The sequence below is a fragment of the Fukomys damarensis genome, unplaced genomic scaffold (assembly GCF_012274545.1).
Source record: "Fukomys damarensis isolate Sample0158 unplaced genomic scaffold, DMR_v1.0_HiC HiC_scaffold_17, whole genome shotgun sequence".
Classification (NCBI taxonomy): Eukaryota; Metazoa; Chordata; class Mammalia; order Rodentia; family Bathyergidae; genus Fukomys; species Fukomys damarensis.
Genome location: NW_022900929.1, coordinates 77275613 through 77289747, shown reverse-complemented (window position 1 = coordinate 77289747; position 14135 = coordinate 77275613). Strand labels below are relative to the sequence as shown.

The 14135-nt window shown below is 45.7% G+C and overlaps 1 protein-coding gene across 1 annotated transcript in view; it reads left to right on the top strand.

The window, feature by feature from the left end:
• Positions 1–14135, top strand: part of Fbn1 (fibrillin 1) — a 189011-nt gene that overhangs the window by 63442 nt on the left and 111434 nt on the right. Inside the window, exons 6-7 of the mRNA XM_010632676.2 lie at positions 9531–9728; positions 12845–12970. Of these exons, the coding sequence (XP_010630978.1) occupies positions 9531–9728; positions 12845–12970 (324 nt within the window). The remainder of the gene's footprint in view (positions 1–9530; positions 9729–12844; positions 12971–14135) is intronic.

The window sequence follows — 14135 nt, the reverse complement described above, 5'->3', positions numbered from 1 at the left end:
TGTGCACAGCACACGGATCCTAATTCCAGACCACACGGTCCCGAGAGCACCGTTAAGTTCTTCCTGGTTCTGTCAGTTTCCGAGTCCCATACCATTCTCCCATTGGCCGCACTGGGCAAAAATGAGCTAAAACTAGATTTGCCTAGCACCCTGTACCATACGCTACTTAGCCGTCTGGACTGTTGACCTGGGATGTCTGGGACATAATACTAATTCCAACAAGCAGGGTACGTCGTTAACTGCAGTGTTATACTGTAAAACAGTCACATTCACACCAAAATCCATGTTGCCAGCAGTGCTCCCAGGAGACCACCAGGATGGCTCTGTTAATGATAAGTTCGCAGTTCATGTGGCAGACCCTAAAAATTGTCACCCTAGAAACTCAGTCCCGGGGCACCCAGGCTTTCATTTTTTGTCTCTCAGAAAACCCATGTGCAGTCATATTTTAATCCCTCCGTGTGCACGCAGATTTCCTGGGACTCTTTTGTGAGCCCGTCACATCTGCAGAGTTGGGACGGATGCTACGCTTGTCCCCTTGGCAGGGTCCAGTCACGTGCCCTGGCTCTCGCTCCGACTTTGTGCCAACTTTGTTGGTCTTCACTTGAGTCGTGCCAGTCCCTGGGCTGGAAGAAGTCTCGGGAATTTTTTGTTCATCAGTTGTTTCCTTCTGGGGAGAAGTTCTGAGACTGTGAGAGCCACCTGAGAACCCCTTGCTAGTGATGCAAGAGATGCGTGTGGGTGTACAGGAGAGAGAGGGCCAGGAGGAGGGAGCAGGAGGGAGAGAGGGCGGGAAGGCGAGCATCCTGGGAGCCACACACCCAGAAGCAAATGCACGTTTTGGTAGAAAGCAAGGCTAGGACAGCACTTGCCACCCACTCTGCCAGCCATCAGTGTTTCTCTGGCGGCGTCTTATGGCGTCTTTATTTATAGCAACTTTGCAGTCGTGGTTGGTGACAGCTGAATGATTGTCCTTGCTCTTGGGAAGGGTGAGATCCCTGGGATTTGGGGTGCACCCATTCCCATGGCAGGCACTCGGCTGGTAGCGAGGGTGCCCATGGTCGTGGTCCCCGTGCCCTGTCCCCGTGGACGGCAGCTCCACCCGTGGCTCCTGATTACTTTGCAGAGCCTGGGTCTGGGCCACGTGGACCCAGCTCTCCGATTTCAGCGAGGCCTGGTCACAGGTGTTTGAAGTGAGAAACTTAACCGTGACATTTAGAGGTCAGTATCTGAGTGCGTTCTGAGGAAGTGCTCGTTCCGGCGCAGAAGGCAAGGAAAGCGACGTGACCGCACACGGCTCAGGCTGTACTCTCCTTCTACGCGGGTTTCCCTTTTGTTTCAATCGATAGCATCTGGGGTTTTCAAGTAGCACTCTTCATTCAGGGCCAGCGCCATCAGTTCGAATCCCCTGTCCTCGCTCTGTGGAGAAAATGAGCAGCATTGGACACTGAGGTTTAGCAGCGAGTCGCGTCTTCCTTTGTTTTCCTCATTTTTGTCCTTTAGACTTCTGTGTGGAGGCCACCCCCTCCGGGGAGTCCTTTCTGATAACCCTTCCCGACGTAGGTAGCCCCAGTACTTGCCAACATAGCAGCAAGCTATTTCCCTTGTAGACAAAGTCACAACTGAAATCTAAAATTATAACGTACTCACCAGTTACTCCACCCACACCACACTGCAAAATGCGGGACAGCAGGGACTGTGCCAGGCTGCCCAGGACACAGCTCAAGAGCTCCGCGATTCTTGGTGGGACGAACAGAGAAACCCTTGGTTTCAGTTTAGAGTTGTAAACTTTGCTCCTTGAACCTCAGCCCTGAACTGGAAATGTTTAATTTTATTTCATGCAGTGGGATTTTTTTTTTTTTTAATCTCGCTGGAGTACACACCACATAAACTTGAGTACGGTTTTAACCATTCTTAGGTGTGCAGCTCAGTAATGCTCTGTGAGTTCACGCTGGTGGACAGCTACCACTGTTGCTCGGTCTCCAAACGCTTTTCTCTCTCATGTGGAAGCCTGTACCCCAAAACACCGGCCCCTCGTCCATTCTAGTGCTGTCGCCGTGAGTCTGACCACTCTGCCCGCCCCGTGTGGGTGCAGTTTGCAGAGAGATAGTTTTATTGCTCCCTTTACTGCCATAGACCTTTCCTCTCTGCATAGTGTTCACCGCCCATAGTGCTCTGCGACTGGCAATCTCTCGTATCACGGTCATTGCAAGATAGGCTGTTCTAGTAAAACCCTCCAGAGATGCAACCCACCTTTTGTAGAATTTATAGTTGGAAAACAAACACAATTCCAGGCACCTGGAAGATACACACGTTGGTCCAAGAATGCGTTGCCCTGGGGAATATTTACATTTGATGGCTTGGTCAGGCTCTTTTACTGCTGCTTTGTGCTTCAAGTATCCACGTAAGCACAACTAGATTAGATTGTCCTGCGACACTGTTGTTTTCCTCTTCTGCTTCTCAGTAGCTGCTGCTGTGTGGGGAAACGGCAGAATTTGGTGTAATGCGGCTCAAAGCACATAATGGAAGCCGATTGGTTGTTTGAAGTAGAATTCGTAGGCCATTAGCGATGAAGCCATCCTGTATGGCTTTTATTATCATGTTGGTGGCTGTGTCACCCAGATCAGGCTTTCACTTCTACCTATTCTCCACCCATTTTTTTCCTAGTAAAGATAGTATAAAGACTAACATTTTTTGGGAAAAATTAATAATGACATACAGGATTTATAGTGGAGGAACAAATATTGTCAGGTGAATTATTATTTAGAAATGAGACATTCTTTTACTGCAAACACGATTTCTTACTGTTTTCTTCATCATGGAACAGAGTACAATGTAGTAACAATGTTCTATAGTCGAATCGCGGCCACCCGTAATTGGGTCCCGTAGAACTGTGGCCTGGGTTTGGGTGAATTGCTTAGTCTGCATGTTAAGCTGAAAGGAGGACAACAGATGACGTTGTTTCTGTAGTTTTGAATAATGTTCACATTTAAGTGGATAGTGGTGACGGTTTTAATTTAGGAACTCAAGAAGTTAAAGATCAAAGAAAATATTACCTTAGAAATAGTTTTGTGCTTATTCTTTTGCTTAACTTCTAAGCTGTTATTTATTTATTTATTTATTTTTTTGAGTTACAATTAAACCATGCAGTGGCTTAAATGGAATCGATTTGCAGTAATGCAACTTAGTAAATTTAGATCGCTGTATTTGAGCTCTGACTGAAGAATAGCCCTGGAATTCCAGCCTGGTGCAAGCTGTAGGCAGGGGGCTGGATGTGAGAATTCCCCTGGCAGTGTGACTGGTGTGACGCTCCTCCACATGCCAGAGTGCTTCGACACCACGAGGAGAGAGCCTCGGAAGGGAGTTCATGCACCCTTTCGGACAATGCAGTAGTGGCGATCAGCCTGCTTACAGTTTGCCTGTTGCTGGGGGTTTGTGGTTGGTATCATTTATTAGAATATCATTAAAAAAGACTATAGTGAAGTTGCCTCCTAACAGAGCAGCACTGTAAATTAATAATATGCTTTGGCTTTCATGAGATGGTCAGTGCTAGCTGAGAGGGCCTGGGTACATGGTGAGGCAGTGATCCAAGTTTATTAAGGAGAATCTCATGGGTTGTTTTTGGTTTTTTGAGACAGGGTCTCACTATGTAATTGAGACTGACCTGGAACTCACTATGTAGCCCAGGCTGGTCTCGAACTCACAGGAATCCTCCTGCCTCAGCCTCCCAAGTGCTGGGATTACAGGTGTGCGCCACCACGCCCGGCCTAGAATCTCATAATTTTAAGGTTAGACTTTCAAGCAAGCATCTTGCAGACACCACCAGTTTTGGAACGAGAGAGAGAGAGAGAGAGAGAGAGAGAGAGAGAGAGACCTAAGCTTAAACTTCTAGGGGAGCCATTATGCAGGGCTCTTGCTCAGTGTGAGGGCCCGGGTCCCCTGGCACACACCTATTGAATCAGAGTGAGGGGTGGGCAGGCTGTGACCCTCCCTGTAATGGATCAATTGAGATCTCATTCTTTCCTTTGAAATTTTTATGAAAAGAAAGATTTAAAATAATTGGTGCCTAGTGCCCCAAATTATATCCTTGTGCCTGCCCTGCAGTTTGTGGTTTAGCGACTGGGCAGGAGCGACCAGAACCCGCTGTACACAGCAAACCCTTTCCGAGCAAATGCCTTGTTCGCTTCAGTGCCGTCTGGTCAGGAAGGAGAGCGAAACAGTGCTGTCAGCCGCGGCGTTCTGAGGCTCTGAGCCTTGTGGCTGGGAAACAGCTGAGGATTGGGGGTGCAGTCCTGGGGCTAACCGCTCAGGATGGGAGCAGGGGGAGGCAGACCTCCCAGGAACCAGCCACCCCAGCAAGCCAGCTAAGGACAATTAAACTGCTTTAATTTGGAAAGGCTTGTCCAGGTGCCGTAGTTTCTGAAGGTCTCCTAAGGAAGTGGTTGCAGAGCAATATGCAAATAGAAAGCACTCCTAATACTATATTTTAGTTGCGTTAGGAATAATGATTTACATTGAAGCCAACAGTGAGTCAGACATTACACAAGCGTAGAATTAGGCACATTCCTGTCTAGTGCTGGGCTATCTGAAAAGAAAAAAGAAAAGACTGTAAGTCTTGCTTAATATCACATACAGTATTGCTATGGGAGTAATTGCAAATAATTGGATTATTAGTGAGGAATTAAGAGCCTGGGCAAATGCTTTCTGTGGTTGGAGCATTGAACTGAAAACAGCATAACTTTGGCCAGCTAAGTGAGGCGCAGGACAAAAAGCACATGCCGCCAAAGCCAAATCGGAATGGCATTTGCAAACCACATTAGCACAACATTTACCTTCCAGCAGATTTTTACATCCAAATGCCTCTCTCCCAGGTTAGGCCTCTTTCCCTCTTCGATCAGCAGTTTTTACTGAAGACACGCGAGGCAAATACATTTCTGTTTACTTGCTAATCTGTGCTGCCACCCAAGCCCATTCTTTAAAGTTCATCCCAAACTACTTTGTTCGTAGTGCTCAGTACCTACCACGGAGGTGTGCTGTGTCTCACACAATCTGCCAGAGATCCAGTGTTTTTATGACAGAGAGAGGTCCCCGTGGGCTGTGAGATGCCTAACGTTAGTTATGAGAAGCACCATGTCCCATCCTATTCAGTGCCTTTTGTAGTGAAGGCAAGAGGTTAGTGGCCCTGCAAAATCTAGGGAGTTATTTATTTATTTATTTGTATGAAGATCCTTCCAGCAAGGAATTCACATCTGAAGTCAGGAACCAGTGTTAGACAGGGCTGAATCGATTTTTCTTGGCATTTCGTAGGGTGTCTGGGTTTTGCTGGTATTGCTGAATGAAACACCAGGTTGGTATCTACCCTGAAGTTTTGCAGTCCTTCTATGGAAGATAATTCCATAGGGTACTTTGGAAAGATGAGAAGACAAAACAAATCCAGCAGTGGGAAAGAGGATTATAAATTAAAATTCATGTTCCATTATGCTTTTTTCAAGAAAGATTGGAAATGGCATGCTAACATGAATCTGTTTGATTAAGGCATTCGTAATTGTCTCCAAAAATTAGCAGGAAAGAAAGGAACGAACTCATATTTTCTTCCTTATTACTTGACATAGAAATTTTATTTGCCGTTTAAAATAAAAGATTATGCTACTGTGACCTTTGTAGTCTCAGATGTAAAGTAGTTAGAGGCAAAAAATTTGATGGCTGTTGCATGCACTAAACATTTTTCATCCTGAAATTAAATATTTAGTAATGCACACTGAATATTGTGCATAATATTAGAGAAATAGAAATAATTTACGTGATACCCATTAAGAAACTCATTGAATGAATTGCTAGTTGTTGGAACATTAGACAGCAGTTAAAGTCATTTTGGAATAGTATTTAATTACTTGGGAAAATGTTTTTGGCATTGTTTAGTGAAAGTCAAACAAGATTCAAGATTGTATTTTAGTAAAATCCTTATATTGCGATTTTTAAAATGCACACACACACACACATATAAAGTTATACGTGATAATATAATCAACATGTTATCTGTAGTTTTTATGTGTGATTATATTTCTTATTTATCAGATACTGCCTTTTCCTAGTTATCCAAAATAATTATTTAGTTTTGAAGCAGGAAGCACATGATAAAATAGAAAAGACACATCGTCCAGCAGGGAGGTGTTTATTAAGTGCATGTGGGTGGTACTTGGGAGAATCAGCCAAAGAATTAAGATGACTTCTGTATTTCAGCTCGTCCCAAGCTTACTGAATTGCAGCATTTTCTTACAAACTACCCTGGCGCTGAGGGACTTCTTTTTTCCTGACAGTAAAAAACTAGTGCTCAGATTTTATTCAGTGGCTCAGCATTTAAATTTATATTTTTGTTTGAATTTGGCACCTGTGGAAGAAGATAACAATTTTTGAATAAGTCTGGCATTTTATGTAGAATATTAAAGTACACCTAGAACTTAAATATGTAAAAGTAAAAAAAAATCACGACTGTAAAAAAAATGTATAAACATAATGAGTAATAAATCCAGGCAGTAGCAGGAGACAGGGTTGGAAAAGCAGGCGGGGTCAGATGAACTCCTGGGAACACAGGTCTAAGATCCCTCTTTTGGAAAGGAAAGTCTTTGCTGTTGATGTATTGGTCGCAATTTTTGGCCTGTTTGCATAACCTGTACTCTGCTTAACATTTTTTACATCCAATCCAAAGTTTCAGGGTTAGGGCCACGGGCTAGGGGTTGAGGTGAGGGTAAAGGATAGGGTTAGGGTTAGGGTAAAAATAAATCTTAAATAGTTTCTGCTGTGGGTATAGCTGGGTGGTAAAGCACTTGCCTAATAACGTGTGAAGCCCTTTGTTCAATACCTAGAACTTTCGAAAAATTCATCTTTGAAAAACTCATCTTCATCATAACAAACCTATTTGTGAAATCACGAGTGTCACCCACGTATACTTTTTCTTAATGCACATTAAAATAACACCGACTGCATCACCAGTGAGTCCAGGCAGCACACTGGTTGCGGGGAGGGGCTGTGGAGATGGGCCTTCCTGAGCATCCCACCTGAAAGCGGAGCCTCTCTCTTCATGTGGCTGCCTGGGTGGTTCAGGAGGTGGAGTTCCTCAGGAGGCTCATCTCCCAGGCCAGGCCTCAGGGCGCTGCTATTTCTGCAAGGTCCTTGACCAGCGTCACGGTCCAGTCTAGACAGCATGGAAAGTGAGGAGGAACTCAGGAATGGAGGCAGAGGCTTAGCAAGCAGACGGGTCACCATGCCAAGGGCGGGGTGCATGGGGACCCACGGAAGAGGGCGAGCGAGAACACGAGGATGGAGGGCTGTCTGTGGGGAGGATTGGACCACGGCCCACATGCTGTGGTGGTCCTGACCGTTCCCTTGTGCCACTGTGCTTAGTAAGCGGCATGTCTGTGTTCTCTGAGCTCCTTGAACTAAGAAGGAAATAAAAACCCCGTGGCTTCATGAGCACAACCAGTGATGTTAGCAAAACGTAGAATTATGGGGATCCTTTAGTACAGGCTCCAGCCTGCAGCCCACTGCCCGCATGGGCCCCAGACAGCCCTACAAGACACTTTTATGGGGGGTACTGGGAATTGAACTCGGGACCTTACGCTTCGAGGCAGGTGGCGGAACCAAGAGCGTACACTTTTAACATTGTTATGTGACTGTTAATGATGTGAAATGCACATGTATGAGATGTTACACGCACCTGTGCAACAGCGATGAGCTACAGGTGTGTGTGCCTGCAGATAGGTATCTGTTGTTATCGGGCAGATGTGTACGTTTTCTTATTTAATTATGAAACTTGGGCTTGTGTTATTTCATAATTTAGTAAGTTAAAATCTAGAAAAGGGAGCTTTGTTACTGGTGTACATTAATTGTATGTTTTTTATGTGGAGCAAAAGAGTGCTACTTCACTCTGGCCCAGGCAACCCTAAAGGCCGGACGGTCGCCCACTGCTCAGTTCCTCTTTGGAAGGGCGCCCTGCCTGTACCCTCAGCATATGGCAGGAGGAGACAGGAGCCCTGCTCCCAGCCTCCCTGCCTGCCCAGGCACCGTGGAGCAGAAAGGGGTACCACAGACCCGCTTTCTCACCATCTGGCTTCAGTGCTCTGTGCTTACTACTACACCTTAAGCTTTCTCGTTTATTGGCCGCTGAATGTAGATTGACTTTGTCCCCATAGCCTAGAAAACAGGAAATGGGTCTGTGCTTGGCAAGCCTCCTGTGGTCTCCGCTTCTCTGTTTGCTGTAAGATGGTCCCTTTTCTCAAGGGTTCCAGGCCAGCATCCTGACTCTTTGTATTGAATACCTACTGTGTTTTGTGTGAGTACATTTTTCAAACATTTTTTTTTTACTTGCTTGTTTTTGTATTTGAAATAAGATGGGCTTAATCCAAAAGAAACAGACTACTGTTTCTTTTGTTCAAGAAACACCCAGAGAAGATACCATAGCTTGCCTCACTGCAGTTTTTCTCTACCCTAAGTATCAATAGGCTGTAAGCTCTGTGAGGGCAAGGATTTAGCCTCTTCCTTTTAGCTCTGAATTTGTTTTATTAACTTGCTCAGAAACATACAAAAACTGTTCCTGTTAATAAGGTAACGGGCTGTTTTAATACATGGGTGCATTGTGTCGTGTCAGGTTGAGCACATTCCTTGAAGCACTTTCATTTTTTTGGCGACAGCTTTCCATGCACTTCCTCGGCGCTTCTGCAGTGTCTAGTTGGCTCTTGTTATCTGTGGTTAACCTGTTGTCGGATCACACAGCAGGACTTGTCATCCCGTAACTGTAGTTTGGTGCTAGTTGATTAACTGCCTTCCCTCTGCTCTCCCTGGCCTCTGGTAATCACGATTCACTTTCAGTGTCCATGAGATCAACTGTTCATGCTTCACATAAGTGAGATCACTGACCGTGATCTTCTGGTTTCTGGCTCATTTAACCCAACGTGGTGATCTCCAGTTCCCTTCATGCTGTTACAAGTGATAGGATTTCATCCTTGCCGTGGCTGCATAGTATTCTGCAGCCTATCTGTACCACATTTAGATTTCTGCATTATTAGCTGACGGACAGGTTGGCTGTTTCCAGTTCCTGGCTACTGTGAATCATGTTGCAGTGAACACAGCGATGCTGTTGTGAATTGCACTGCAGTGAACACAGGGGTGCAGATGCAAGTTTCTCTTTAACATGCTGATTTCATTTCTCTGCAGTATTTATAGGGCTGGATTCAGTGTAGGCCCCGATGCACGTTCTGGAGTGAGGAGTGCAGAGTAACTTCCCTTCAAGCACTGGTGTGGAGTTTCCCACTCGCTCACCTGATCTTTGAGTGGCATCTTCACAGTGGATGGAAAGCGATGCTTTCATTGCATTTTGCATGCAAGGTTGGGAGCGGAAGGCCTTCTCTCCAGGGCTTAGGCCGGAGTCAGAGGTGCTTTGTTCTCACCTAGGCCAGGTGTCTGGACCTGGGCCCACTGCCCCTCCTTGCGGAGGTCCCTGCTTACGGGGGCTTTCATGGACTCTTCTGTGTTTTCAGATTACAGGACCGGCCCGTGCTTTACAGTGGTCAGCAACCAGATGTGCCAGGGCCAGCTCAGCGGGATCGTCTGCACGAAGACGCTCTGCTGTGCCACCGTGGGCCGGGCCTGGGGCCACCCCTGTGAGATGTGCCCAGCCCAGCCGCACCCCTGCCGCCGCGGCTTCATCCCCAACATCCGCACTGGAGCGTGTCAAGGTAAGCGGTGCTCTGCTCCCACTGGGTCGGAGAACCAGCATCGGGGCCCACACGGTGCCAGGACGTTGCTGCTGCATGACTTGCGGCTGCGGCCTTAGAGTGTGGCTTAGGAGAGAGTGCTGCAGCCTACTGGGGTGTCCTTGTGACAGCACCCCTCACCGTAGAAGTGTTCCTGTCCCTCTGACTGCGGGTGCTGGGGTTCTGTGGGCTCCAACACCGTGCTGCTGTGGCAATGCCGTGAAAAACACAAAGCAAGATGTGGGAGCAAGGTAGTGTGCATGAATTATTTTTCCCTCACTCAGACCGTTGGGGTCCTCTGTCTCGGGGGCTGTACTCAGCTGACCCGAAGAGCAGTCCTCCACGTGGCACATGCTACGTTACGCACTTTTTTTTAACAAGTCAGAAGTCAATTAGGTTCGGCGTCACAGTTTTAAATATCCCCAGATGTCTGCTCCTCACTGCTTCTTCTGCCTCCCCTGGAAGCCCTTCCTCCGTTTTTGGCTTTTGCTCCCATTCCTCCAGCTGTACAAATTCCTTTATTGTCTGGATGTCTGGCAGGAAGCAGGGGGAAGTGAGCAGGGGCCTCTCCGAGCTAAACTGATGGGACCGAAAACTGCCGGGCCAGCTGCTCCCTTTAGACCTCGCCACCACTTTTTCTAGTCATTCGCAGTATTTTCAAAATACTCAGGATGTGCTTTGTTGGGGCAAATGGCTGCTAGTTTGGGTTGGTTCTGTACGCTGATTCTGATAGTAATGCGCAGGCAAACAACTTCAGCTGTCTCACAGTTCTGTGGGTCTCCAGTGTTGCCCCTGGCCCGACACCCAGCCGCCTTCGCATGCCCTCGCACATGTCCTTGTGAAGGTCGGGAGCAGCAGGAAGTCACTTGGAAACCCTAAGATCGTAAAGGGATTGATCATAGGGTTTTATGCAACAAGAGGGAGGCGCCTCCTTTGGGGCCTGCTTATTTTTCTTATTCTTGCAAAGTCCCAGTGAGGTTTCACCCACTCTTGGTCTTGGTGTTCTGATGTCCACAGATAGCCATGAGGTGGTGACAGGGCCAGCTCCTGCCCCCGAGCCCCCGGGGGAAGGTGGGATGCTAGCAGAAGCAGGGGAGCGGGAAGAACTGGGGAGAGGGAGAATCGTTTGCTGTTCGCATCCTGTGATATGGATTTTTCCTGAATTTGCTTCCCATTTTTTCTTGGCTGCTAGTCAACGGCTAAGTTGACTAAAAAAAAAAAAAGTGTGTTTTGTTTGTTTGTTTTTTTAAATAAGAAATTTGGTGAAAGCCAGTGGAATTAAAATAGCAGTTATATTACCACTCAGAGAATGCAGTTTTTCATTTTTTTGGTTGTTATCTTTTGTTTATTTTTTTGATTCTGGGGAAATGCTTTCAGCCACGTGGAGGACTCTTCACTGGGGTGTCCAGCCCTTGTGTCGGACGTGGGGACAGGGGATGGGTTCTTTACAGGAGCTTGTCCTGTCTTCAGCCTGGCACACTCAACAGGACTGTCTAGATTGGCCTTGATGTAAAATCTCCATTTTCAATAACATTTTAATGAACATATCCAACATTATGTATGAAAGGCATGGAAAATTCTGGTCTAAGGCAAAACTGAAATTGGCTATAAAACCTAATCCAGTTATATTTCAGTATGAGTTCTGGGTCAGGGTTTGCATTTAAGACACTATGTGATACTTTTATACCAAAATAAACAGCTCCTCCATGTGTAACCCTTTCTCTCCATGCCAGCTGTCCCCAGGGTCGGGGTCAGAAGCCTGCAGACACAGCCCTTTCTCGCTTGCTAGCTAAAGAAGACAAGTGGCTTCCAAATTTCTACGAGAATATTCAAAGTAGAGGAAGAAGTATTCAGCTGCTTCACTGGGGGCATTTTTAGATCATTTTAGAGGGAACATAAATGCACTTTTAGAGTCTTCATGACTAAATGTAGTGAGCTTGGGCTGTGTAATTTTGCTCTGGAAGGTTAATATTGTGGTTACTCATGGGGCCGCAGCTTAGTTCTTAGGTGCTGGGAATAGGAGCAGTGTGTGAAGTGGACAGAGCTCTCTGAAAGCCTGTACTGATGACAATTTATGAAACAAAGCAAAACAGATGCAATTGGGTGAGCTAATGGTGAGAGTCGGGGCCCGGATATTGCTGTTGCATGGGCTGATGTGGCTTTGGAGCAGAGATGGAAGGATGGGACTGCATAGGTGGGTGGAGGGACATTCCAGCCGGAGGAGCCACCACTCCTGCACCCAGAGGTGCGTTCCTGGCAGCCTGTGTGCCAGGACAAGCTGAGAGGAAGGAGGGTGAGAGGTGAGGTGGAGAACACAGCTGTCCAGGACTTAGCATAGACTTACATTTTTAAGTTGGGAAGGCCACGATCCAACTTCTAGAAAAGTTCCCTGAGCCACTGCCCTGCCAGCAGGTCAGCTGCAGCTGGACACGTGTTTACTGGGGTTACCAGACTGCTGGCCCTGATTCACTGAGTTGTTTTATTTCTAACACACTAGATAACTCAGTAGAGGTGTGTGCAGGGGGAGATGTCCACTTCATTTGTGCAGAAACATCAGCTCTCTGGGAGAGGGACCTTGGGTCAGTTGTGTTTTAATGTAGTCATTTAGCCCAACTTTGAAAGATAGCTTCATTGTGTACATGTATTGCGTTTTGATCTTCAAGGCGTTTGAATCACTGTGATTCCTGCTGCCAACCTGGGTGTTACAATGAGATGGTGAATACTTACTTGTCTTTCTATCATTGCTTCACCATTCTTTGCTGCATCTGTAATAAAGCCCACGAGTTAGTGGAAAAGAGTCTCCTCCACATGAGGGAAGATGGAAGGTGGGAAATACAGAATACTTCATATAGCACCATATCGACCAAGCTATCTTCATAACATGGTTTGTTTTATGTAATGTAATTTTGAGACAGTTTCGCTCATTCTAATCCAAATCCCGGGATGCACACATTGATGTAAATATGCTAAATAATTGTGGATAAGTGATCACATTTTATTCTGCAATGAATTTCATATGAGTCTCTCTCTCCCTCCCTCCCTCCCTCTCTCTCTCTCTCTCTGTCTCTCTCTCCTCTCTTTCTTTTAAAATCTGACAGATGTTGATGAATGCCAGGCCATCCCCGGGCTCTGTCAGGGAGGAAATTGCATTAATACTGTTGGGTCTTTTGAGTGCAAATGCCCTGCTGGACACAAATTTAATGAAGTGTCACAAAAATGCGAAGGTAAGAAATCTCATGCTTTGCTGTCGAGGAGGGTGGGAGACAGATACAACTCAGCACCGGTGACAAGCTTATTTGCAAATTATTCCTAAACCCTCCTGTCTTTGTCCTCCCCATAGAAGTGTAAATATAATATTCCTACCAGGAGTAATACGCCTCTGTGTCATTGAACCAGAAAAACCCCGCAGCTTTTTCCACTTTTACAGACTCAAACTAAGAGGTCCATCTGAATTACATTAAATGTTAAAGCATGCGATATTTTTGAACCAGCATTTGGTTTAAAATGTTCAAGACACATGTTTTTGCATAGTTCTGCAGATGCAGATCTAAACTTGATCATTAGATATCATCCAGCATGATGTGTCTCCTGATGTTTTTCTAGATAAAATAGATGTTTGATTTGGGGGGGCAGGGAGACCGATGAACTCTTACATTTATGCCCCTAGTACAAGCTTAGCATTTACATTTCTAGGGTGTGACGTATGCCTACCAAATGGAAACCTTTCTAATGTGAGTCAAACAGAAAATTAATTTGAGGCAGTTTTTTATGTTTGCATCTAGGCATCTGGTTGATAGATTGAACTTGTAAAAAAAAGCGTGCATCTGAGGTTGTGTTCCTATTTGCCTCTACTGTTGCTTGCAAAGTGACACCAGGTTTCCAAGTACGATAACAATTGCTTTGTGAGAAAGACGCGTCCTGAACATGAATGGGTGACACTGAGCTCACTTTTCTTTCATAGAGTTCTTGTCACTTATATGCACTCAATAGAAAAACATTCTCAAAGCCACATCTCTTACCAAGCTCACAGCAGAGGATGTTTCCTTCATTGTTAAATTGTTGTATCTTTGTGATACACAATACATTTATCTTGGGGAATCATTTGGTATACATACAACATCTTGATACTTTTTAATTCCCTTATTAAAAACAGATGCTCTGTATCTTCCCTCCTATACTCTAGCAATGAAGACTAATCCATTTGGAGTTATTTGTCTAGCCTTGCTTCTGTGGCCCCTTTGTTGTTTTCCCTGGGGTATCCTACTAGCAAAAAGCAGCTTTAAATTCAAGGTGTAGTTCCTATGTGACATGTTGGACATTTAGTATTTACTCACCCTGAGTGAAATAATCTAACTCTGATAGATTTTTTTTTTTTTTTTTTTTTTTTTT